Raw genomic sequence first — 26,659 nt, forward strand, 5'->3', positions numbered from 1 at the left:
TTTCGGGCACCATGGCTTGTGCCTATAATCCCAGCACTTTAAGAGGCCAAGGTGGGAGGATTGCTTGAGCCCAGGAGTTTGAGACCAGCCTGGGCAACATAGCGAGACCTTGTCTCTACAAATAATGATTCTAAAAAAATTAGCTGGGAATGGTTGTGTGCTCCTATAGCGCCAGCTACTTGGGAAGCTGAGGCAGAAGGGTTGCCTGAGCCCAGGGGGTTGAGGCTGCATAGTGAGCTGTGATTGCATCGCTGCACTCCAGCCTGGGTGACAGAGTGAGACCCCATCAGAAAAAAAAAAGAAAAAGAAAGAAATATAATATACCTCCTTTTACATACCCTCATCCTTCTTCGCCTATTATAATGCAGTTGTGTTAAATATTTCCTCTACGTACATTTAGAACCGCATCAGAGTGTTATAATTTGTGCTTCAACTGTCAAACATTATTCAGAAAACTCAAAAGGAAAAAGAAAATCTATTTATTACCCATATTTTGGCTTACTGTTTTCTTTCTTCTTATGTTCCAAGGTTCCTTCTTTTTGTTTAGAGTATTTCTTTGGCCATTCTTTTAAGATAGATCTGCTGGTGATAGACTTACATATTTTTTCCTCATCTTAGTAGGTCTTCATTTCCCCATCATTCCTGAAGGATGTTTTCACCAGATGAAAGATTCACAGTTGACAGTTTTCTTTCAGCACTTGAAAAATATTATGTTACTTCCTTCTAGCCTCCATGGCTTTTGATGAGAAATCTGCTGTCATTCAAAAATTTTTTCCCTATAAGGAGGGTATTATTTTACTCTGGCTGCCTGTAAGATTTTTTTCTTCTTTTGCCTTCAGTTTTCAGAAGTTAAATTATGCTGTGTCTTCTTACGGATTTCTTTAGATTAACCTATTTAGAGTTTGCTCAGCTTCTTAAATTTCTAGGTTTATGTCTCTTTCCAAGCTTGGGAATTCTTGAGCTGGATTTTTCTAGTACTTTTTTAGTCCCTCTCTCTTTCCCCTCTCCAGAGTGCTAAGGATACAGGTTTTAGATCTCTTGTTAGAAACTGTAATTTATAAAGGTACCTGAGACTCTTTTCATTTTTTTTCAGCCTGTATTCTCTCTGTTGTTCAGGTTGAATAACTTTATTTTTCCGTCTTCAAGTTGACTGAGTCTTTCTTCTGTCCCCTCCTCAGCTGAGCCTATTCACTGAGCTTCTTATTTCATATTGTGGTTTGTACTGTTCACATTTCCAGTTAGTTATTTTCTCTATCTTCTGTTTCTTTGCTGAGACTTTCTGTGTCTTTACAGACACTTTCTATTTTTTCATTTGTTTGGAGTGTGCTTATAATTGTTCATTGAAGCATTTTATGACAGCTTCTTTGTCAGATAGTTCTAACGTGTCTGTCACCCGAGGGTTGGCATCTATTGGTGGTTATGTTTTTTCATTCAGTTTCAGATCTTTCCAGTTCTTGGTATAGTGAGTGATTTTCTGCCTGCATATTTTATATGATGAGACTCTGGACCTTAACTTTGGTGTAGCTGGTTTTGTTTGGTTATGCTGTGTTGTTTTTGACATTGCTCCAGCAAGAGAAGGGCAGGTGGGCCACCACTTGTTATTATCTAGTGAGAGAACGTCAGGTTTCCTCCTGGATCTCCACGGGCACCAAAGTGGGGATGCTCCTCCTATGCCTGAGTGGGAGTGGAGTTCCAGCTCCCTACATGGTCTCCATTGGTGGCAGGGGGGCTTGTTCTTAGCTAGCAGGGATGGAGGTCCCAGCTGCCTATTTGGCCTTCTCTGAGACCACCCCAGCAGGGCTGTTAGGGCACCTCATTGCACCTGGTGAGGGTGCAAGTCTAGGCTCCCTACTCATTCTCTGCTGGTGTTGGTAAGAAGGGGCCACAGTTTTCTTATGTGGTATTAAGTGGAGTAGAGCAGTTATTATCTGTTTGGCTGGGCTGCCCCTTTCCAGGTCCTGTGGCTGAGAGAGCAGGCTTTTGTTGGAGCTTTTTTTTGGTCTGTGCCCATGGGTATTTCTTGGTAGCTGGCTCCTTCAGCTTCAAGTCAGGGAAATATGTGGTAGAGAGAAAAACCAGTGAACTTAGCATATGTTGTTCCAAGGTCCCTGGCCATTCTGCCACCCTCTCTCCACCTTTCAGAGTCTCCTGTGCTCATTTGATGTGCAACGTCCAGGGTTTTCATTCCACCTTTCAGAGTCTCCTGTGCTCATTTGATGTGCAGTGTCCAGGGTTTCCATTGTACTTAGTGGGAGGCATTAGAAAAATCTCCTCTGAAGATTTAATCTTAAATATACATGTTTATCTATTTTCCCCATCCCTTCTTGTGAAAAGTCAACAAAATGTAGGAAGTGAAAAGATACCACTCGTTCCCAGTCGTGTGAGAAGACTCTGCATGGTCTAGTGAACTTCCTTCTGGACTTTTCTCTGCCGATTTATTTGTGTGCCTCACAAGTAAAAGGATCCTGCTGTAGATCAGTGTTCTGTTTTTATGCTCCTCCCCAACATGTAAGCATTGGTCCATATGGTTCTAAAAGCTCCCTGGGGATCCTGCTAAGTGGCCGTGTCAGACTCTGTAGGTGACTGGAGTACTGTCTGTCCACCTACCTGGCCCCTGGACTTGGGTTTGCTTCTGTGATGCCATGACTGTCTAGTCAGTTTTCTGTCGCTTGTAACAGAATACCTGAAACTGTAATTTATAAAAAAATAAATTGACTTCTCATATTTATGGAGGCTGAGAAGATTCAGGTTGAGGGGCTCCATCTGGTGAGAGCCTTCGTGCTGGTGGGGGCTCTGTGGTGTCCCAAGGTGGGGGCAGGGCATCACATGGCGAGGGGCTGAGTGTCCTGACACGCTTGCTCAGGTCTCTCTTCCTCCGCTTACAAAGCCACCAGTTCCACTCCCATGACAACCTATTCATCACCTCTTAAAGGCCACACCTTTCAATACTGCCACATGGGGGATCAAGTTTCCAGCACATGAAATTTGAGGTACACATTCAAACTATAGCAAGTAGATTCTCAAACACCTAATCAAGGCTCAAAGGAAAAAGCAGCCAAATCTGTTGTTAATATATACTCTCAATTTTTCCCTCGGGACCCCGACTGCGCGTGCGTGCGCAGACACACACACACACACACACACACACACACACACACACTCCTCCCAGGAAGTCTTGTCAGAGTGATGGATTCTTTTGTATTTTTTGTCAACCGTGGCAATTACCATTTTTTTCCCCATTTAAGAAACCGACATCAAGTTGTCTCCCACAAGTCCTTGTAAGGAAATCCAGTGGCTTCCCGAGGCCTGTTTTGGATTCTGTGGAACAGCCTGGGAAGAGGCTTTTCCACACTGACCTCTTCCTAGCAGCAGATCCACTTAGGGGCTCATTCAGATACAGCCTCTGAGGCGCCACCCCTGACCTACTGAGTCAGAATTTTTACTAAGATGCCTGTGATTCATATGTACAGACAAGAGTCCTTGTTCCAAAACCCTGATTCAAATTTAGAATTTTTGAGGTATTTATTTTTATTTTAAACTTTTTCTTTGGAATTAATTTTAGAGTTAGGGAAGATTGCAAGAACAGTACAGAGACTTCCAAATACCCTTTCCTTCACTTTCCCCATTCTCTCTCTCTCTTCCTTACCTACCCCCACCCCTTCCTTCTATTTTTCCCCAAATCTTCAGTTGGATGCAGACATTGGTGCCCCCTTATTCATTCCAAAGGAGCATATTTCCTAAACACAAGGAGAGTCTCTTAACCACAATACAATTACCACGTTGAGGAAATTTAACATGAAAACAATAATGATCCAGCATCATTGCTTCTCATTTAGTTGTCCCGTCTCTAACACTTCCTCCTTGGGTTCTCAATGTTTGTCATGCTGTGGATAGTTTTGAAGAGTAGAATATTGTGATAGGTGATACAGCTTCCTTCCCTCAGGTGGGGTTAGACTCACAGTGGCACTCAGGCCACGCGTTTTGCAGGAGAACCACACTGGGCTGTGCACTCCCCATGCAGCACATCTGGAGGCATTGAAGGTGGGGTGTCCTGCATGGGTCACTGGGTCACATGGGTCATGGGTCACATCAGCTCTGATCACTGGGATACCTATGTACAATTGACGCATAATTATTCCATAGGTTTTTTTTTATATTAACATTGTTTTACTTTTCACCAAAATGATTCCTTTAAATGCCCTCTGCCGTCCATATTTTTGCTTTTTTTTTTTAAAAAAAAAAAAGACTAGTCAAGGCTGGGCGTGGTGGCTCACACCCACAATCCCAGCACTTTGGGAGGCCAAGGTGGTTGAATCACTTGAGCTCAGGAGCTTGAGACCAGCCTGGCAACATGGTGAAACTCCATCTCTACTAAAAATACAAAAAAAAGTAGCTGGTCATGGTAGTGAATGCCTGTAGTCCCAGCTACTTAGGGGGCTGAGGCCCAAAAATCAGTTGAACCTGGGAAGCGGCAGTTGCCGTGAGCCAAGATTGCACCACTGCACTTCAGCCTGGGTGACAGAGCAAAAACCAATCTCAAAAAAAAGAGAAGGAAAGAAAATCACTCCTTCCCAGCCATGTCCTGGGTGCCTGGCCCCAACACCCAGGGAAACCATCTGACAGTAGCTGATAGTTTTCCAGAGAGGTAGGCAGATGCAAGGCGTGTTTTAAAAACTATTCTGTTCCGTTTTTGCTTGTCACATAGATACTAGTAATATAAAATTCCTATGAGTTACTTTTCTTTTTTCCACAAAAATTTTATTTTGTGGTCCTTTCCAATTATATAAAGGACTGCTTTATTTTCCTGGTTTCCTAGTATTATATGGATATACCATCATTTTAAAAATGAAAATTAGGCCAGGCATCATGGCTCATACTGGTAATCCCAGCCCTATGGGAGGCTGAGGTGGGAGAACTGCTTGAGCCCAGGAGTTTGAGACCAGCTTGGGTAACATAGCAAGACCTCATTTTGACAAAAATTAAAAATTAGCCAGGCATGGTGGCTCACTCCTGTAGTCCCAGCTACTTGGGAGGCTGAGCAAGAGGATTGCTTGAGCCCCGGAGGTTGAGGCTGCAGTGAGCTGTGATTGTGCCACTGCACTCCAGCCTGGGTGACAGAGTGAGACCCTGTCTAAAACAATATAAAGATAAAAATAGAAATTAAAATCAGTTTTTTGACACATTCCCATGGTCTGTGATTCAAAGTTTATGAAAAAAATCTCCCTGTTAGACCTAACCCCAGAGTCCCAGGTCCCTCTTGAGAAGCAGCTAACCTTCGGAACTCCTAGACGCCCTGCACTTGGTGGCCATCTGGATTCCATCATGCACAGGTGTTTTCCTGCAACAACACGCTTTGAAGAGAATTCCCTCTCAGTACAGAGAGGCCTTCATTCTTTCTGTGCATGTAGGATCATCCCTTGTGTGGTTTCTGTAGCTTACTCAATCCGCTGTCTTGTTGATGTGTGTCAAGGTTTTCAATATTTATTAGATCAATGCTGCAGTGAAGCAGCTTTTATAGACTTGACGTTGCACATGTGCAACATAAACTTGAGAAATCTCTGCACCAAAGGGTGGGCATGTTGGTAACGTGCAACATAAACTTTAGAAATCTCTGCACTGAGGGGCGAGCACGCTGGTAACTTCTGGACTGAAGGGTGGGCATGTTGGTAACGTGCAACATAAACTTTAGAAATCTCTGCACTGAGGGGCGAGCACGCTGGTAACTTCTGGACTGAAGGGTGGGCATGTTGGTAACGTGCAACAAACTAGAATCTTGGAGAAGCGTAAGTAACTCTGGACTGAAGGGTGGGCATGTTGGTAACGTGCAACATAAACTTTAGAAATCTCTGCACTGAGGGGCGAGCACGCTGGTAACTTCTGGACTGAAGGGTGGGCATGTTGGTAACGTGCAACATAAACTTTAGAAATCTCTGCACTGAGGGGCGAGCACGCTGGTAACTTCTGGACTGAAGGGTGGGCATGTTGGTAACGTGCAACATAAACTTGAGGAATCTCTGTGTTGAGGGCAAGCTCGCTGGTAACCTCTGGACTGAAGGGTGGGCATGTTGGTAACGTGCAACATAAACCTGAGGAATCTCTGTGTTGAGGGCAAGCTCGCTGGTAACCTCTGGACATTGCCCAGCAGCCACCATAGGAGCGGTGGACGGTGGATGTGCAGCCTCCCCAGCACTGAGGAGGACACTGCTTCTCCACATCCTTGGCCACCCAGCTAGGTAGCTGCCATTCGGATTTTGCCAAACAAGATAGGGATGAGGTGGATCCAAGAGCAGAAATTACAAAGCAGTGTGTCCCCTGGAGCCTGGACCTGGGGTAGTCGGTCTCCTTTCTGTCTCTTCTATCTGCATATGTTGCTTTGGGCTCTTCCCTCAGCCCTAGCTTCCACACCCCCTCCCTCCCCTAGTGCTATGGTCTGAATGTTTTTGTGTTCCCCTCCCCACAGAACCCAACTATGCTGGTGTCAGCTGGGGACTTCCCAGCCTCCAGAACTGTAAGACATACATTTATGTTGTTTATGAGTCCCCATTCTTCGGTATTTTGTTAGAGCAGCCCAAATGGATTAAGACAGAAAATTGGCACCAAACATTTTGGGTGCTACTCTAACAAATACAACGTGGAAGAAGCTTGGGAACTGGGTAATGGGTAGAGGTTAGAAGAGTTTTGAAGTGCAGGCTAGAAAAAGCCTGTGTTGCCATGAACAGACAATTTTTTTCTTTCTTTTTTTTTTTTTCGAGATAGAGTCCTGCTCTGTCACTCAGGCAGGAGTGCAGTGGCACAATCTCTGCTCACTGCCACCTCAGCCTCCTGAGCAGCAGAGATTACAGACGTGCACCACCACACCTGGCTAATTTTTGTATTTTTAGTAGAGACAGGGTTTTGCCATTTTGGCTAGCTAGGCTGGTCTGGAACTCCTGACCTCAAGTGATCTGCCAGCCTCAGCCTCCCAGAGTGCTGAGATTACAAGTGTGAGCCACCGTGCCCGGCCCGTAAACAGACTGTTACGGGTGATTTCTAGTGAGCTCCAAAAGAAAAGAGGAGATTTGAAATCCTCAGCCAGAATGTTGGTAAAAATGTGAACAGCAAAGCTATTCTGATGAGGTCCCAGATGGAAATGAGAAACGTGTGGTTAGCAGTGGAGGAAAGGCCATCCTTCTTACAGTGGCGAATCACTTGGCTGAACTGTGCTTATGTATTAGTGTTTTGTGGAAGGTAGAACTTGCGGGCCACTGCAATTGGATATTTGGCTGCAGAAATACCTAAGCAAGGTTTTGAAGGTGCAGCTTGTGAAATGTGGAAAGAGAGAAGTGATTTAAAGATGGGATTGTTACTTAAAAGGGAAGCAGAACTTAAAGATCGGGAATATTTGTCAGCCTATGTTGATAAGAGTGAGCCAGCCTGTTTAGGAGAGAAGATAAAGGTTTTGCCATTGAAACTGAGGCTAGGGGCTAGTCCAAGAAAATGGAAAAATGACCCCAAAGGAAATTCAGAAATCATCAGGGCTCTTCTGCCCATCACAGGCCCAGAGCACAAGACCCACAGCAAGCGGGACCACAGCAGAGAGCCTCGCTTCAGTCACCCCTGAAGCCCTAGCTGGTGGGGCCACCAGCGAAGTTCCAGCCCAAGAGAGCCTTGGGCCTCTGAAAGATACACAGAGCTGCCACAGAGGTGGGGGCCACCACAGAGAACCACCTCGAGGGCAGGCCCTCACCAGGGGCTGCCATGGGGCGGGACCACTAAAAGCCAGGGACAGGGCCACCCAGGGCCTTGGGGCTCAACTCCTGCCCAGTGAAGGTGCCACCTGTGGGTTTGGAAGGCGGGGTCACCTCCCAACACAGTGGGCCTGGGGAGCACAGCATCAAGACAAAAAGGATTATTCTCCAGATTATTCTCAAGCCGTAAACCATAATGTGCTGTGACCCGTAGGTTTAGGGCTTGCTTGGGACCTGTTACTCCTTTTCTTTTTTTCTATTTCCCTTTTTTGGAATTGGAATGTTTATCCTGTGCCTGTCTCACCATTATGTGTGTGTGTGTGTGTGTGTGTGTGTGTGTTTTGTTTTGTTTTTTTTTAGGACGGAGTCTCACCTGTTGCCCAGGGTGGAGTGCAGTGGCATGATCTCAGCTCACTGCAAACTCCGCCTGCCAGGTTCAAATGATTCTCCTGCCTCAGCCTCCCAAGTAGCTGGGACTACAGGCGCCCGCCACCGCGCCCAGCTACTTTTTGTATTTTTGGTAGAGATGAGGTTTCACCATGTTGGCCAGGCTGGTCTCAAACGCCTGAACTCAGGTGATCTGCCTGCCTCGGCCGCTCAAGGTGCTGGGATTACAGGTGTGAGCCACTGCGCTGGCCTCACCACTATATTTGGAAGGCACATAACTTGTTTCATTTCAGAGGTTCACAGCTGGAGAGAATTTTGTCTCAGGTAGAATTGTGCCTTGAGTTTCACCCGTAACTGATTTAGATGGTATTTAAATGAGATGCTGGACTTTGGACTTTTGAGTTGATGCTGGAATGAATGAAGACTTTGGGGGTTATTGGGATAGAATGAATTTGTTTGGCATGTGAAAAGGATATGAATTTGGGGGAACCAGGGGCAGAATGCTATGGTTTCAGTGTTTATGTCTCCCCAAAATTTGTGTTGAAATTGTAATCCCCAAGATGATGGTATTAGGAAGTGGAGCCTTTTGGGGAGATGATGAGGTAACAAGGGCAAAGCCCTCCTGAGTGGGATTAGTCCCTCCTAAAAGAGGCCCCAGAGAACTCCCTTGCCCTCTCCATCATGTGAGGACACAGAAGATGCCTGTCTTTCAACCAAGAAGTGGGCCCTCACCAGGCACCCAGCCTGCTGGCACCTTGATCTCGGACGTCCAGCCTCCAGAACTGTGAGGAACAGATTTCTGTTGTGTAGAAACCGCCCGTCCTACAGCGTTGTGTTGTCACAGCCTCAATGGACTAAGACTGAGACACCTAGCTTGTCCTGGACTGAGGCATCCCTGTTCTCCTGTGCTTTCAGAATCGGGTTTCTCCATTCAAGGACATGATTTTATGCTTCTCTGAAGAGGATTGGTCCCTTCTAGATCCTGCCCAGACTGGCTTCTATGGAGAGTTCATCATTGGGGAGGATTACGGAGTCTCAGTACCTCCAAGTAAGACTTAACTTTCCCCCATACCTCAAGACCAGGGAACTGGGCAGGGGGGTTCTCACTTGGAGTAAGAGTCAACTTCGTCCCATAAGATCAGGGAAGCGGGGCCTGCGTCAGATCACTCTGTTCACCCCCAACCTGGACAGGAGGTCATTTGCACACAGTGGCCCTACAGGCAGTGTGACCGATTGACCATCACCTGCTGTCTCACCACATCAGGCTTATCAGAACCAAATAGAACATGTGCTGTATGTCCATTTCTCTTCCATCGTTCTTACTCGTTTGTCCCTTTACGTCTGCTTTACGCCCGAACGCCTCAGAGAGACCCCCAAGCCCATAGCTCTCCCTGCGTGTGCTGTCCCCACTGCCCTGCACTGCCGGCTCTGGCCTTTTCACTTCTCGCCCCTGATGGTGCCATGCCCGCTGGGCATCCCTCCACCTTCTCTCTTCTGGACCAGCCCTGGTTGCTGCAGGATCAGATTACTAATAAACACGTACCGTGCCTTTGTCTTTGAACAGACGACCTAGCTGCCCAGCCAGATCTCTCCCAGGGAGGGGAAAATGAGCCACGCGTTCCAGAGTTGCAGGATCTCCAGGGCAAAGAAGTGCCCCAGGTCTCCTACTTGGGTGAGTAATGATTCCAGAACTGAGTGGACGGAGGAGGGGGAAGGGTTGCTGGCAGCCAGAGGTGAGCCCACTCGCTGGCTTCTCTCTGCAGCCCCTAATTGCCTTCTTCATTTCCCCAGACTCTATGTGGGTCTTGCATGTCTTGCCTTGTCCCTGACTTTTCATAGAAAGAATGGGGGATCTTAATTTTGCCAGGCATTGGGATTGTACTCCCTTGGCCAAGGACTGGGAAATAATAGGAATGCCTTTCTCCTCTGCCTGTAAGTAACATCTGGTTTGTGCTGACAATACAGCGACCCCTCCAGGAGTGAGGTCAGATACTCATGACAAGCCTAGTTGCAGAGGGAGTGTCTCCTCCTAACTGGGCACCAAGCACAGCCCTTTGAGGTGCCTCACCTGTCTAGTCTTCCCATCTGCCTGGTACAGGGGTGCTGTGAGGACACGGGCGTGGGGAGGTGCTGGGGCTCAGCAGCAGTAGTTTCCAGCCCTCCTTCAGGCTGTGTCACACTTGGACCCGTGATCTTCATGCCACAGTGCATCAAAGCATCTGCTCCTTCAGGAGGAAATAGCTTTGTACAGAATCATCAGCAGCTCCACACCCCCTTCCCTTTGGGACCTAGAGCTGGCATGAAGCAGACAAGGTTTTGATGCACCATTCCCACCTGGAACAAGCGTTCAGAGACTTGGCATGGCGCAGTAGCTCCTGTCCCGTCTCTACCCTGTAGGCTCTGCACACGCCGTTTGTGCAGGATGTGCGGAGTGTGCAGGAGCCTGTGGTGATGACTGTAGAAAACCCACCACAGAAAGTGGGAATCAATGCGGGGCTGGGGAGGTGCTTGTCTCTGGCCATAGAGTAAGTGGAGTAGAACCCAGATCTACGTAGATTCTGTCTAGCTTCAGAGCTCATGTTTGTGGAGTTGGCCCATTTTGCCTTCAGGTTCATTCACTCAGCAGAACTTATTGAGTGGCCACCCCCTGCCACTCCCCAGGAGGGAGCCCAGGGCCGCCCCCACGTCATAGCCTGGCATCTATTCGGATAGCACCCTCCCGGGTAGTGCTGTAGGTGCAAGACAGATCACTTTTTCCATTTCCTCCTCTGGAAAGACTCTCCAAGTCTCCAGCCATTCCAGGTAGAAGAAAGAAGGAAACGTGAGGAGCTGCAGGTGCCAGAGTTCCAGGCCTGCCCACAGACGGTGGTGCCTCAAAACACCTACCCAGGTAAAGAAGGGTCAGGGAGGTGTGGGGTGTGTGCCTGTGTGTGCACATGTGTGTCTGTGGTGTGTCGCATGAATGTATATGTGCATGTGTGGCATGGGGGATGGTTGTGTTGAATGCATGTGTGCGTGCATACACATACGTGGTGTATGTGGTGTGCTGCATGTGTGAGTGTGTGCATTCACGGGTGCACCTGTGTGTTGGCATGTGGGTGTGTGATGTAAATGTGCAGTGGTGACGGCATGGGACAGTTAGGAACCGAACTCCTCAGGATCCCGCTGACCTCTGCTGTGGTGTTCTTAGCCGTTTGCCCTGATTCTGTTGTGCTGGGGTCATTCTCCAGCTCACTCCCAATCCCAGGCTCACCCTCCTTGCCTTTCCCAGGGGCCGGGGAGGGTGTGTCAAAGCAGGGTGCTGCTGTAGTGCTGTTGGTGATGTGCTGAGTGTTTTTCTTCTCTCAGCATGGATGGCCAGCATCCTGACACAGAATCTTGGAATTGGGATTAAAGAGCAGGTTTCTGGCGTGCTGAAGCTGCACAGGACTCTTGGAAAGTGTATGTTCCATTCCTGCTTTCAGAGAAATAGCCACAGTGTAGACTCTGAGTCGTCTTGGTAAAAGTCACCACCTCCAGAAGCAGAGGCTGCAATGCTGCCATCTTTCTCTTCTAAATACCAAACCCAAGCCTCTGATTCTTACCTGAACCCACGTGTCATTGTAGTTTTCTATAGCTATGGAGACTGACTCACGCATATTATCTGTTGTACCTGTGATGCTTTTGAAGGCAAGATTTGTGCCATTTTGACCCAGCTCCATGCATCTTGTACTTGGCCCCCTTTCATGCATGGACAAAGGGGCTTTTCTAGTGTGGGAGATCTGAAAGGATGAGATCCTGCCCCACAAGCATGGATGCCCACCCCTGGTTTTTAAGAAGCCCACCTCTGCATGCCAAGGGTGATGCATTCATTTGGGGTCCACTTGGAGTTCAGGCGCAGGCTTGATGTTTGTGGTGCACTTTGAATCTTCTCTAGCTTCTTTCTGCCCATAGCATGTCTCTCAGCCCCATTAATATACTTTTAGAAGATGGATGGATGTTCATTTATACACAGGAGTTTTCAACTCCATTCTTCCCTTGCTGGACTCTGACACAGACTGCTCTGAAACAGCCAGAAGCCAAGCTTTGCTACTGAGAAAGGGGAGAGATGATAGATTTCAGAGAGTGGGCACTGTTCTTATTTTGGTAGCTCCTGCCAGCTTGCCTTCCTAAAAGGCTTTTCCCGCCAGCTGATGCCGGATAGCTGGTGATAAGGTCTGCTTCTCTATATCCATGCCCATGCAGGACACTTCAGATGTTCAGTTTGTGCCAATCAGATAACGCTCCTGCATCCGCCACTGAGGTGGAATATCTTTTCCTGTTTATTGTGTTCTGTGAATTGCCTAGTTAGTATTCATTTATCCTTATTTATTTATTTTTGCACTCACACTTGTTTGCTTTATGTCCTAAACATTGCACCAGGATTTAGTGATTTACATGATGACATGATTCTGTGCATTGTATCTTCATGGCACCTTCTGAGATGGGTGGCTTGATGTCTCTCTATTGCAGCTGGGGCACCTGAGAGTTGAAGTCACTTGCCCAGAGTCCAGTGCTCACAAGCTGTAGGTGGTGGAGTGAAGATTTGAACTCAGGCTGGGCGCAGTGCTTCATGCCTCTTATCCCAGCACTTTAGGAGGCCGAGGCGGGCAGATCACCTGAGGTTAGGAGTTCAAGACCAGCCTGGCCAACATGGCGAAACCTGTCTCTACTAAAAATACAAAAATTAGCCAGGCACAGTGGCAGACACCTGTAGTCTCAGCTAGGGGAGGCTCAGGCAGGAGAATCGCTTGAACCTGGGAGGTCAAGGCTGCAGAAATCATGACACTGCACTCCAGCCTGGACGACAGAGCGAGACTCTGTCTCAAAAAAAAGAGAGAGAAAAAAAATGGCCAGGCGCTGTGGCTCACACCTGTAATCCCAGCACATTGAGAGGATGAGGCAGGCAGATCACCTGAGGTCAGGAGTTCAAGACCAGCCTGGCCAATATGGTGAAACCCATCTCTACTAAAAAATAAATTAACCAGGCGTGGTGGTGGGCACCTGTAATCCCAGCTGCTCAGGAGGCTGAGGCAGGGAGAATTGCTTGAACCCAGGAGGCAGAAGTTGCAGTGAGCCAAGATCACGCCACTGCACTCCAGTCTGGGACACAGAGCAAGATTCCATCTTGAAAAAAAAAAAAAAAGAAAAGAAAAAAGATTTGAACTCAGGCTGTCAGGCTCCAGACCCATGGCTTTCACTCTGCATTACCAAACCACGGTTTGCTTTTTCTGTGGATTCATAGAAACTGCCATCTTTCATAAATTCTTCTAAATACCAAATCCAAGTCTCTGATTCTTACCTGAACCCACGTGTCATTGTAGTTTTGGGTCTGAATCCCTTGCCTCTGCTGTAGTTATACAGTTTCTTCCATTTCTCTCAACTTTGTTTATGTGTCTTGCAGCATATAAATGTTTGGTTTTTTTTTTTAAAGATGGGGTCTCAGCCGGGCGCGGTGGCTCACGCTTGTAATCCCAGCACTTTGGGAGGCCGAGGCGGGCGGATCACGAGGTCAGGAGATCGACACCACGGTGAAACCCCGTCTCTACTAAAAATACAAAAAAATTAGCCGGGCGTGGTGGCGGGCGCCTGTAGTCCCAGCTACTCGGAGAGGCTGAGGCAGGAGAATAGCGTGAACCCGGGAGGCGGAGCTTGCAGTGAGCCGAGATTGCACCACTGCACTCCAGCCTGGGCGACAGAGCGAGACTCTGTCTCAAAAAAAAAAAAAAAAAAAAAAGATGGGGTCTCTTTATGTTGCCTAGACTGGTCCTGAAGTCTTGGGCTCAAGCAGTCTTTCTGCTTTGGCTTCCCAAATAGCTGGGGAGACTATAGGCGTGTGCCATCATGCCTGGCTTAAATGTTTTCTTAACAGTTTTTAAATGTAGATACACTTACTCATCATCTTTTTGGTTTTATGCCTTGCTTAAGAAAGCTTCCCCATTCTAACTTTACAAGAATATTTTACAGTTTTTAATAATGCCTTTATCGTTTTGGTTTTTCACATCCAGCTTCCTAGTCTCCCCTGCTTTTCCCCTTAACCCCCTCAGCTTGCAGAAAGTCATTCATTCCCGGCCAGAGCATCCTTCCTGAGGTGGTAGTCATGGACTTACCTGCGTGCTGCATGCCTTTGCCCCTCCGCCTGCAACAAGCACTTGCAGCAGCCTGGCTGCTAGCTGTGTGGCCACAAGCCCTGGTCCCCATCTCCACTGGGCTCAATTCCCCTGAAACCCTGGGCAGTTTCACTTCTCTGCCTTAAATGTTTGATTTGTAAAACAGAAATAATAGTTAAAGCTGCCTTATAGAGTTATTGCCAAGGAGTAAATGGTTTAATGCATATATTGGCAGTTAGACCAATAGCTTTTTCCTTTTTTTTCAGATGGAGTCTAGCTCTGTCACCCAGGTTAGAGTACAGTGGCGCGGTCTTGGCTTACTGCAACCTCTGCCTCCCGTGTTCCAGCAATTTTCCTGCCTCAGCCTCCTGAGTAGCTGGGATTACAGGCACCCACCAACACACCCAGCTAATTTTTGTATTTTTGTAGAGACAGGGTTTCACCATGTTGGCCAGGCTGGTCTCAAACTCCTGACCTCAAGTGATCCACCCACCTCGGCCTCCCAAAGTGCTGGGGTTATAGGTGTGAGCAACTGCGCCTGGCCTAATAGCTCTTTCCTGTCTTCGCTAACATTATCCTGACAGCTGATTCAGGGACAACCCCCCCCCCCCCGCCCCCACCCACCATCATCATACGCACACAAGCACGTGTATACACACACACACACCACACACCACACACACACACATCCTTTTGCCCTTAGTGCTGAGTTGGGAACTCCTTGGTGTTGCTTACCTTCTGGTATTTTGGGCAGACTTCTAGCAGTCTCATCTTTCTCAATTTTCTTCATATTGTTGTGTTGATAGCACATAATGGGACTATCCTTGATTTATTTCCCCTTTTATAGAAATTACGTATCAAAGTTTGGTCATTTTAGCTGATTTGAGGTGATGTTGTCTGCTATGTGCTATATTACTCTGTTAGGGCTTTCATAACAAGTACCACAGACTAGGTGGCCTAAACAACAGAATTTTATTTTCTCACTATTGTGGAGGCAACTAATAGAAGATCAAGGTGTCAGCAGAGCTGGTTTCTTCTGAGGCCTCTCTCCTTGGCTTGGAGATGGCCACCGCCTTGCTGTGTACTCACGTGGTCTTACTTCTGTGTTTGTCAGTGTCCTGATCTTCTCTCATAAGGACACCAGTCATATTGGACTGTGGAGCCCACCCACCCATATGTCCTCATGTTAACTTAATTACATCTTGAAAGAGCCTATCTTCACATACAGTCACATTCTGAGGTCCTTAGTGGTTAGAACTTCAACATGAAATTTTGGGACAACACAATTCATCCCCCATAAGACCTCACCCTCAGGACCTTCAAAATTCATGTCTCTCCCACAAGCAAAATCCATTCACCTCATCCCAACGGCCCCCAAATTCTCAACCTATTTCAGCATCAAATGTAAGTCCAAAATCTCATCTAAATATCAACGTCTCAATAGGGTATGGGTTAGACTTGAAGTATGATTCATCCTGAGGCAAAATCCTCTCTAGCTATGAACTGTGAAACCAGATGTTTTCTGCTTCCAAAATACAACTGTGAGAAAAGCATAGCATAGACCATTCTCATTCCAAAAGAGAGAAATCCAAGAGAAGAAAGGGTAATGTCCCAAGCAAGTCTTAAATCTAGCAGGTCAGGGCTAGGTGTGGTGGCTCGTGCCTATAATGCCAGCACTTTGGGAGGCTGAGGCAGGTAGATCACTTGAGGTCAGGAGTTCGAGACCACCCTGGCCAACATGGGGAAACCCTCTGTCTACTAAAAATACAAAAATTAGCCAGACGTGTTGGCACACACCTGTAATCCCAGCTACTTGGGAGGCTGAGGCAGGAGAATTGCTTGAACCCAGGAGGCAGAGGTTGCAGTGAGCCAAGATCATGCCATTTGCACTCCAGCCTGGGCAGCAAGAGCGAGACTCCATCTCAAAAAAAAAAAAAAAAAAAAAATCTAGCAGGTCATTTCCATGGGATTTTAAGGCTCAGCAATAACCTTGGCCCAGTTCTCTGTTCTCCAGGCCCAGCAGGCTACTGGCCCTGCTCTTTGGAACTCAGAAGGAAATGACTTCACTTCCTGAGCCTGTACCCTCTGGTCCCATGATGACAGTGGCAGTCCTGTAACCTCTGAGCCACCTTTGGAGTCATTCTTCCCTTTTCTTGAAGGATAGTACATATTCATAGCCAGATAGATCTATTGGCCAGTTTGTAGAATCCCGGAAGTTCTAGCCTTCTTTTATTTCATCCCATCTCTCTTCCTTTCAGTTCTAGCTGGCAGTGTTTCTGCTGGTATATAATACTCAGAAACCCTGCCCTCCATGCAGTTCACAGGGTTGCAGGCCGTCAGACGAGGGTGCCTTCCATAGACCTTCCTGGATATCCAACCGCATCTCTGTTCCTGGCTTCTCTTGAGATGGTTGATTGGATCCATGAATCATACCCAGAATCTCTTTAACAAATGATGAGCCAGCCACACTCTTGGTGTCTCTCCAGTGCATGTTTTCTTATTTTTTGCAGTATGGAGAGACAGAATTTTCCAAATCTTGAAGTCATGGTTCCTTTTTGGTATAACAATTCCTTCTTCAGTTTCTCTCTCTCATCTCACGTTTCACTATAAGCAGCAAAAAAACTAGTCTTTGCCTTTGACACTTTGCTTAGATATCTCCTCAGCTCAGTATCCAGGTTCATCACTTACAATTTGTGTCTCCACAGAACAGTTGAATATGGTTTGGTCAAATTCTTTGCCACTTTATAATTGGAGGATCTCTTTTTCTCCAATTTCCTATAATGTCCATATTTCTACCAGCCACCTCCTCAAGGCTTTTTAAACATGCATTTCAAAACTCTCCTAGCCTCTGCCCGTGACCTAGTTTTAAAATCACTTCAACAGTTTTGGTCTTTGTTTTAGCTGCACCCTACTTCCTGGTGCCAAAGGCTGTGTTAGTCTACTGTGGCCACCGCAACAAGGTACCACAGGCTGCGTGACTTAAACAACAGGAACTTACTTTCTCACAATTCCAGAAGCAACAAGTCCAGAATCAAGGCTTCAGCAGAGCTGGTGTTTTCCGAGGCCTTTCTCCTTGTCTTAGAGACGGCTCACATCTTGCTATGTCCTCACAGGGTCCTTCCCTCTGTTGAAGTCTGCCTCCAGTCTCCTCCTCCTAGAAGGACACCATTGATTTTGGATTGGCCCCACCATCTGACTTCATTTTGACTGAATTACTTCTTGAAAGACCCTATCTCCAAGTAATCACATTCTGAGGCCCTGTGGGTTAGGACTTCATCGTGTAAATTTTCAGGGGGACACAGTTTCGCCCATAACACGCACTGTCTGCTCTCATAATTCCGTCTCCTCACCCAGTTAACAAGTAAGAGATCTTAGCGGTCCACCTTGTCACTTTGTTTTCTTCTTCCACCCAAGTCCATTAACAGAAGTCAACTGCTGATCAAGTACCTTGTCATCGGCAGCCTGGTAAAAGTTACACCTTGCTCTTGTCTCCACCCCGTGAGGTCCACAAAGTACATCACACACATGACCTTACCTGCCTCACCAGCAACTTAGAGTGACGGGCTGCCACTGTCATGCTCACCTTGTAGACGAGGTGACCCAAGCTCAGAGAAGCTGAGGTTCCTGCAGCTGGAAAACCAAGAGTCGAGATGAGCCTCACACATAGCCTCTCGGCAGGCACAGTGGCTCACACCTGTAATCCCAGCGCTTTGGGAGGCTGAGGCAGGTGGATCACCTGAGATGGGTGGATCGCTTGAGCCCAGGAGTTTGAGGCCAGCCTGGGCAACATAGTGCGACCCCATCTCTACAAAAAATTACACACACACACACACACACACAATCTCTGTCTTCATCTGATGATTTCCCTCCTATACTACATGGGTCCTTGGCAGACTCAGTACCCACTCCCAGACTCGTGCTCCCCCGACCCCCTTGTGACTGAGGGACAAATGCCCCCTCCACTTCCACCATTGCCTTTCATCTCTCTGCTCTCCATAGCCTCTGTGTCTTCCTGCCCTGCTTCTGTTTGTCCAGCTTCTCCTGTCCTGAGCTGCTCTGACCTGTCAGGGCTCTCCTCCCCATAGCCATGAAGCTCAGACTAACCATGTTCCTTCTCTTATCTGGGAGGGCCTGGTTCACTCCCCCCAAGTTCTAGATTTGAGTTCTGCATTTCACAGCAGTGAGGAAACAGGCCACCTGTATGATAGGCTCTGCTCCATAAGCCAGGACCTCAGGCCGGCCTCTGCACTGCCCACCCAGCCCCTCCCCGCTTCCACCTTCCCAACATCACAGACTCAGGATGCAGGAAGTCCAGAGCAGCTTTATGCATCACCACCTGTGGCCTCAGAAATGCGGTGCTACTGGGAGCCGGGGAGCTGTGGGGGACCCAGGACTCTGGGCAGCCTGGGACTGTTGAGCAGCCCAGCAAGGCTGAGTAGCATTTCAGCCCTCCTTCCTGGCACAGATCACCTTAGTGTATGTGTAAACATGGCAACCAACAGGTCATCGGGTTGCGTCCAGGAGCAAATAGGAATGTGCATGTCAAGTCTAGCACAGTCCCTGGAGCATGCAGGTGCCCAGCACATGGTATGTGTAGGGTGTAGAGTCTTCCTCTCCCGAGTCCTTTCACTATCCTGATAGAGCTTTCCCCCACGCCTCGTGATCTGTAAATGGTCAAGGCTTTACACACATAAATACAGACTCCTAGAGCTTGGGGGGATGGGGTGGTCTGCGTGGGTAGAGAACGAAAGGGTTGGGGGTGGAGATAAGGGAAAGTGGCTGGGAAGAGGGAGAGCAAGGTGCCCAGCATGCTCTGGACGCAGCGTGGCCCATGCTGAAGATTTCTTCCTGTGAGGCTACACCAGGCTACCTGTGTACTGGTGTACCTGTGAGGCTACACCAGTGGCCCCTGCAGGGCTGGCCAGGCCGCCTCGGTCACCGAGGAACATTGTAAAAATACGGGTTTGTCAACTCCAAGCTGAGTCTTCCTCCGCCGCGGTCATAGGGGCTGGGATGTGGCCTGTGCAGCACCGCTGACCTGCGTGTTGCCTTCCTGTAGCTGGCAGCAACCCGCGATCTCTAGAGAACAGCCTGGACGAAGAAGTGACCATCGAGATTGTTCTGTCCAGCTCTGGGGACGAGGACTCCCAGCACGGTCCGTACTGCACAGAAGAGCTGGGGAGCCCCACAGAGAAGCAGCACAGCCTCCCCGCCTCCCACCGGAGCAGCGCCGAGGGTGGGGGCGAGGTGCAGACCTCCAAGAAGTCCTACGTGTGTCCGAACTGTGGGAAAATCTTCCGCTGGAGGGTCAACTTCATCCGGCACCTGCGGAGCCGCAGGGAGCAGGAGAAGCCGCACGAGTGCTCGGTGTGCGGGGAGCTGTTCAGTGACAGTGAGGACCTGGATGGGCACCTAGAGAGCCACGAGGCCCAGAAGCCTTACCGGTGTGGTGCCTGCGGGAAGAGTTTCCGCCTCAACTCCCACCTGCTCTCCCACCGGCGGATACACCTGCAGCCGGACAGACTCCAGCCGGTGGAGAAGAGACAGCAGGAGGCATCCGAGGACGCAGACAAGGGTCCCAAAGAGCCGCTGGAAAACGGCAAGGCCAAACTGAGCTTCCAGTGCTGTGACTGTGGGAAGGCCTTCCAGCGGCACGACCACCTGGCTCGGCACCGCAGCCACTTCCACCTGAAGGACAAAGCCCGGCCCTTCCAGTGCCGGTACTGCGTCAAGAGCTTCACGCAGAACTATGACCTCCTCCGCCACGAGCGCCTGCACATGAAGCGCCGTTCCAAGCAGGCTCTGAACTCCTACTGAGCCTCCCCGCCTGGGGCGGCCTCACCCTGGCTGGTGCTGCCCCCTCACCTTGGTACTGATCAGCGCCTCCACCCAGGACGCACCTTCCCCAGCATAGAGTGCACACCTCCCTCCTGTCCTTGCTCTCAGGTAGCGTTCGGGTGGTGCCATGGGAGCACTCTCCCTCCCCCAGGTAATGAAAGAGTGGCCAAGTGAGTGTTCTCTTTCTGCTGTGCCAAAAAAAACGGGGGAATGTGCCACCACCAGGTTGGACATGCCAGGTGTTCTGCGTCTTAGAGACCCTTGACCCATGCTCCCCAAGCTCGGGGAGTAAAACTGGGCTATCCCCCGTCAGGGCGGCACCCTGGTCACCAGCCAAACCTCAGTATACTCCCTCCCTTCCTTCCCTGTCTGAACGCTAGGATCTGCTCCTGAAGCTCCAGGGTGCCTGCGCTTCCACTGAGAAGCTGCTGGCGGGTACTGGACTGGAGGAAAGAAGAAGGCAGGGTGGGACTGATGGGCTCAGTGGGGAGCAGGGCCAGCCACACTGAGACAGACATGTCATGTCTGAGCCCCAGATTCGTGGCCATCAGGCAGGAGCACCCCGCAGATCCAAGATGATCAGGCAGCCCTTTTGGGCTGGCATCTGTGGCAGGGGTCTGCAGAGCTCCTTCTTGAGGTTTGGAAACAGTCATCATACCTGTTGATTTTCCTGGGGGCCAGTTACTAGGGATCTGGAGCTCACCAAGAACAAAGCTTACATTTTAATTTGTGTTGTACACCCACCCCATAATGTCTTTATACCCCAAAGATCCTTGGTAAATGCTTGTGGGTTGGAAGCTGAGTTGTCATCGTTTAAAAGGCACCTAAGTCCCTTCTTCCAATCTGTCCTATCTAGGAATGTGGAGCTCTGCCTCCAGTGAGGGGTTCTCCTGTCTGGGTGAGCCAAGCTCCAGAACAGAACCTTCCCTGACATCACACTTTATATATACATTAGCTTGGGGTGCTGGTGTGTCCATTTTCTAGGTCTGTTGTAACGAAGTACCAAACACTGGCTGGCTTAGATCAACAGGAGTGTATTCCCTGACAGTTCTGGGAGCTGCATGTCCAAGATCAGGGTGTCCTCAGAGTTGGTGCCTTCCGAGAGCTGTGAGGGAGAAGCGGCTTCGTGCCTTTGCTGGCAGTTGCCATTCCTTGGTGTGTGGAAGCGTCACCCAGTCTCTGCCTTCATCTCCACCTGGCACTCTTGGTGTGTGCGTGTCTGTCTCCAAACCTCCCTTTGTTTAAGGACACCAGTCATATCGGATTAGAGCCCATCCCACCGCCTCCAGTATAACCTCATCTGTATCCGCAGCAACTGTTTACCAATAAGGTCACATTCTGAGGTACTAGAGGTTGGAACTTCAACATTGGAATTTGAAAGGGACAGCATTCAGCCCACAACTCCAGATAAACGTGAGGTATGCTGTCATTCCTAATTTACAGATGAGTCAGTAGAAACTTGAGTGAGCTTGCTCACAATTCCATCAAAGGCAGGGTTCAGACCCAAGTTTCAGCATTCAGGGCAGGTGTCCTCTGCATGGAAGAATCTTAATAGCCCTAAACGCTGACAAATTCCCCTCCCTCCCTGATGGGGGCTGGGCAGGCCAGCTGGAGCTGTGTCTCCTGCTGGGATTCTGGACTGACAGTGACAGTAGGTAGTGAAACCTCAAGCAATTTAAAACATGGTGTTGTTCCTGGAAGACTAGTTATGTGGGCTAGGGTCAGCAAGAGAGGGCATCAAGGCGGTAGTCTAGCAGTGACTTAATCTGCAAGTCAAACCAGATGGGTATTTTGTATTATTCATATGTCACACCCTACCAACAGACAGTAAGCCAGGCAAAGCTCCTGGTGCTCCTTGTCACTCACGTAATTTTCACATCAAGAAAACCCTGGGCTGGGCGCAGTGGCTCACACCTGTAATCCCAGCACTTTGGGAAGCCGAGGTGGGTGGATCGCCTAGCTCGGTGACACCAGCCTGGGCCACATGGCAAAACCCCGTCTCTACCAAAAATACAAAAAATTAGCTGGGTGTGGTGTTGCACGTTTGTGGTCCCAGCTACTCTGGAGGCTGAGGTGGGAGGATTGCTTGAGTCTGGGAGGCAGAAGTTGCAGTAAGCCGAGACTGCGCCACTGCACAAGCTAGGTGACAGAATGAGACTCTCTCAAAAATAATTAAAAAGCCTCTGCCCCAACCTCGTTAAAAGATTTTATAACCACAACTACTGTTTCTGTGTAGATGCATCTGCATGCCCAGGAGCAGTAAATGCAATAAAATCATTTGGTTATACTTTGAACACAAAATAAACGGTTGAGGCTTTTACTTTCTAAATAGTTTGTCTCTTGTATCAACATATCTGGAAAAGGGAGAAATCCAATTTTTAAGGCCAAGGGAGGGGAAAATTGCAAGCAGAAGCCGGGCTCTCTGTGCACGTTTACCCCACCTACCTGTGTGCTCCTGCCTGTCCTGAGGATTCTCTCCATCGCTCTGAGGGCTTGGGAAGGTTATTCGCCTTCCTGCTTCAGACGTCTGACTCAGAGAAGAACACTGTTCTGCTTACCAGAGTGTTTCTGTGTAAAACCACATCATGAAGGAGAAAGCGACAGAGGGAATGTGAGGGGACTAGAAGCCACAGGGAGGCTGTCTCGAGTCCCCGCCACCGATCCAGAGCCAACCAGGGCACCTCAGGAAATGGAAGGCCACATTGCCTCTGGATTTGGAAATCCTCCTGGGTAATGTAACTGAAAGCCAGGTTGATGCCATGCAGTAGGTGCAGCAGGGGGAACCTGCCAACCCTCCAGCCCAACACCCTTCACCACAGTGGTGGAGGAGGCTGCACCCAGGAGATCTGTGTCTCCCTTTTGGCCACTGATACCTTTGGCCTTATCTGACAACAGCTACCCCTCAGTCCTTCCCTCCCACCCCAGGGGCTGGGCAGCTGGCTGGAGCTTTGTGTCCATCTTGCTCTGGAGGTTGAGACCCCCATCTGAGCAGCATCCTCCCTCTTCATTCCTCTGATCCCTTGGCATTGCCACAAACCCACAGGTGCATAATAAACGCTTGCTGAGTCAATATTCCTGCTAGGCTTTTCATTTTCATTTAAAAAATAAAATGTGGCTGGGTGTGGCGGCTCTTTCCTGTAATCCGAACACTTTGGGAGGCCGAGGCAGAAGGATTGCTTGAGGTCAGGAGTTTGAGACCAGCCTGAGCAACATAGTGAGACCCCATCTCTAAGAAAAAAATAGAACAATTAGCCTGCTGTGGTGGCACATGCCTGTAGCTATTTTGGGGGCTGAGGTGGGGGAAGATCCCTTGAACCAGAAGGCAGAGGTTGCTGTGAACGGTGGAGCGCCACTGCACTCCAGCCTGGGTGACAGAGCAAGACTTTATCTCAAAAACAAACACAAAAAAAGTAAAATGTGAAGCACAGCCAAAAGATGTTTTCTAAGACCTGTAGGCTTTAGATAGTTCTGGTCACCTGATCTGGCCCCTCCCCAAAAGAAAGAAGAAGAAATAACTGTGTTTCTTACACTGGGGGTAGATTGTACTCGTGGTCACACCACAGCTTTAAGCCAACCTTAATCGTTTTTCTGTTTTCTCTGTCTCCCCAACTGTTGCCTTAGCTAGAAGAAGAAACAAAAAAGATGAGGCCATTGGTAGGAGGGTCCCTGTCAATCCTAAATCATTCTGTGGCACAAAGGAAAGAGGCCAGCGTTGAAGCCTGTGGAGATCTTGTCCAAGTCACTCTTCTCCTGTGAGATGGTTTCCCTTCCTCTGCCAGAAGCAGAGTTTGGACCAGACACAAGTACTTCTGCTTGCAGAGTTATGTAGACGATTCAGCGATGATTATAGCACTTCAGCAATTCCACCAAATAAGCCCACTTTTTTTTTTTTTTTTTTTTTTTCCTAAAGACGGGCTCTCACTATTTTGCCTAGGCTGGTCTCAGACTCCTGAGCTTCTCCCACCATGGCCTCCCAAAGTGCTGGGATTATAAGTGTGAGCCACCACACCCAGCCTCCAGACACACTTAATATTAGCAACAAACACTGATACTGTTTGGTCTTAAAAGTGATGGTCAGTGCCCACTACTAGTCCATGCAACAAGGCTAGAGGTTAGAAAACTTGCTTAGTGCAGACTGGCCACAGGAAAGGGAGTGTTGAGGGGACCACTGGAAGACCAGGTACCTCCAGCAGCCCAGACCCATATATAGGGCAGCCGATAGAGTGCCAGTGGCCCAGCATCTGGAGGATGGTTAGTAGCGATCATGAGCTCATCAAGGGCAAAGCCCAGGGGGCCCATCTGTACCTGTTTTGCCCATCAGATACCAGTTGGGAACTTTATCTTCTCTTGAAACCATAGCCTATAACCAGGTCACCATGATTACTGTGCATATAATCACCAAAGTACAGAGAAGCCATAGAAATTCCCTGTGAGAAGATGCAAAACTCAAAGTGTGGGAAAGCAGAGTCCTCAGGAATACACAGAAGTGGGAGGAACTAAGGGCTTACCTCACACATCTTGGCCATAGCCGAGAATATCACAGGCAGGCCGACAACTGTGTGACAAAGGGCTGTCTTCTAATCACACAACCAAATGGCAGGAGAACCACCCTTTTTCCATCACCAACTTTAAAAAAAAAAAATGGTATGGTTGTGTCTATCCTGCCCCATTATATTGCTCTTGCTACACCTTGTCAAAATACGAATAGGTTGGATATCTGCTCTTTTGTACCTTTTTACGTGATGATCAGTCAGGTATAGCCACAAGAGAAGATGGAGGAGAGTCTTAGGAAAAGACGAAGTTTATTCTACTCGCAGGTCCTAGAGACAGGAGGCACAGCAGGCCAGGCTGTTTTTCCCACATGAGAAAGACACCAGGTGTCAGGAAGCAGAAGACAGGAGCAAGGAGAAAGTTTGGGCCACCGTCTTTATTGGGGTTTCCTTGGAGAGAGTCAAAGCAGGGCAAGGTGAATGGTTTAGGATTGGTTAGTTTGAATAATTTCTGTGGGCTTTGGGTTACAGGGATGGTTCCTAACTGCCTGGCACCAGGCTCTGGGATGCATAAGACAGAGGAATGTTGCCTCCTGGGGTGTCGTGTCAGATATTGGAGGTATGGGTCCGAATGGGTTAGTTTGCGTATCAAAGGCATGCTCCTTGCTGGACAAGGATTCACTGGCATATAAACCTCAGATAAGGGGGCCTAAGGACTAAACTCTAACTGATATTGTCTTAAATTTCCTCCTGAGGGGCCTGGAGGAAGTTGTTCTCAAGAGCCAGACCTAACATTCTTTTCTGCTGACCCCAAATTTTAAACAAAGCTTCTCTTCTGTAACCTATTGCAAATCAGAAAATCTGTGAATTCTACCTATGACCTGTAAGCCTCTGCTTCAAGGTATCCTGTCCTTTTGAGGCTGAACCGATGAGTAATTTCAATGTATTGATTTACAATTTTGCTTGTAATTTCTGCTTTCCTAAAATTTACCCCTGCCTTTATTTTTCTCTTTTCTTTTCTTTTTCTTTTTCTTTTTTTTTTTTTTTCTTTTTTTAATGACTAGTCAGATGCATTAGTGAGAATCGGGGGAAGAGTAGAACAAGGTGTTTGATGTGTAACTGACTGTGAACAATCGTGATAACCCATTACCTTTGCACCAGCCGCCCTGCCTTTAAAAACCCTTTCTTGCAAGCCACTGTGGAGGTCAGATATTAAGTGTGAGCTGCCTCATTCTCCTTGCTTGGCATCCTGCAAATAAACACCTTCCTTTATCCTGCCACAAACCTCAGGGTGGGTGTTTGTCCTTATTGCACTGGACGAGTGGATCCCAGTTAGATTAAATAATGGCCAGGTGTGCAGTGTTGGGGCTCGAAGATGGTAAGTACAGACTTGCATTATAGTTGAGAAGAAGAGGACAGATGATATCCAATACATTCCTTTCTCACCACTTTCTCCACGGTTACTCACCAAGGGCAGAGACCTCTGTCTGTGTCTGCTTACATCATCCAGCTTGCGGTCTAAGACAACATGCTGCTGCAAAATGAGAGCTTGGTATGTGTTGGAAAGAGCTGCACCCCATCACTTCTGCCCTCCCAAAAGAAACATAACTCCCATCCAAGCAGGTGCTTGGAAACCAGTATGTTCCGGTGCTGGGGAGAGCTGCCACTGCCCAGACACCAGTCTCTGACATCAACTAGGTGTCCCGCAAACACTCTTTCTCTGGCATCAACTAGTATCCGCAAACACCCCCCCCCCCCCCCCCCCCCCCCTCTTCTCTGCATCACTAGATATCCTGCAAACACTCTTCCTCTGGCATCACTAGTATCCGCAAACCCCCCCCCCCCCCCCCCCCCCCCCCCCTCAACTAGGTATCCCGCAAACACTTTCTCTGGCATCAACTAGGTATCCCGAAACACTCTTTCTCTGGCATCAACTAGCAACTCTTCTCTGGCATCAACTAGTATCCGCAAACACTCTTCTCTGGCATCACTAGATATCCTGCAAACACTCTTCCTCTGGCATCAACTAGGTATCCCGCAAACACTTTCTCTGGCATCAACTAGGTATCCCGTAAACACTCTTTCTCTG

The 26,659-nt window shown here is 48.5% G+C and overlaps 1 protein-coding gene and 1 long non-coding RNA gene across 6 annotated transcripts in view; one reads left to right on the forward strand and one right to left on the reverse strand.

The window, feature by feature from the left end:
* Nucleotides 1-23,150, forward strand: part of ZNF496 (zinc finger protein 496) — a 40,016-nt gene extending 16,866 nt beyond the window's left edge. For all 5 annotated transcript variants that reach the window (XM_030812551.1, XM_030812550.1, XM_030812553.1 and 2 more), the window contains 4 exons: nt 9,030-9,162; nt 9,679-9,786; nt 10,891-11,004; nt 19,302-23,150. In XM_030812551.1, coding sequence (XP_030668411.1) covers nt 9,030-9,162; nt 9,679-9,786; nt 10,891-11,004; nt 19,302-20,059 — 1,113 coding nt within the window. In that variant the 3' untranslated portion in view covers nt 20,060-23,150. The remainder of the gene's footprint in view (nt 1-9,029; nt 9,163-9,678; nt 9,787-10,890; nt 11,005-19,301) is intronic.
* On the reverse strand, nt 5,914-6,772 carry LOC115835120. Its single transcript, XR_004030040.1, has 2 exons — nt 6,126-6,772; nt 5,914-6,042 (listed from the first exon to the last, which is right to left on the reverse strand). It is a non-coding gene; the product is annotated as an uncharacterized LOC115835120 (long non-coding RNA).
* Nucleotides 23,151-26,659: the final 3,509 nt, after the last annotated feature.

Source organism: Nomascus leucogenys, chromosome 5 (genome assembly GCF_006542625.1).
Source record: "Nomascus leucogenys isolate Asia chromosome 5, Asia_NLE_v1, whole genome shotgun sequence".
Taxonomy (NCBI): domain Eukaryota; kingdom Metazoa; phylum Chordata; class Mammalia; order Primates; family Hylobatidae; genus Nomascus; species Nomascus leucogenys.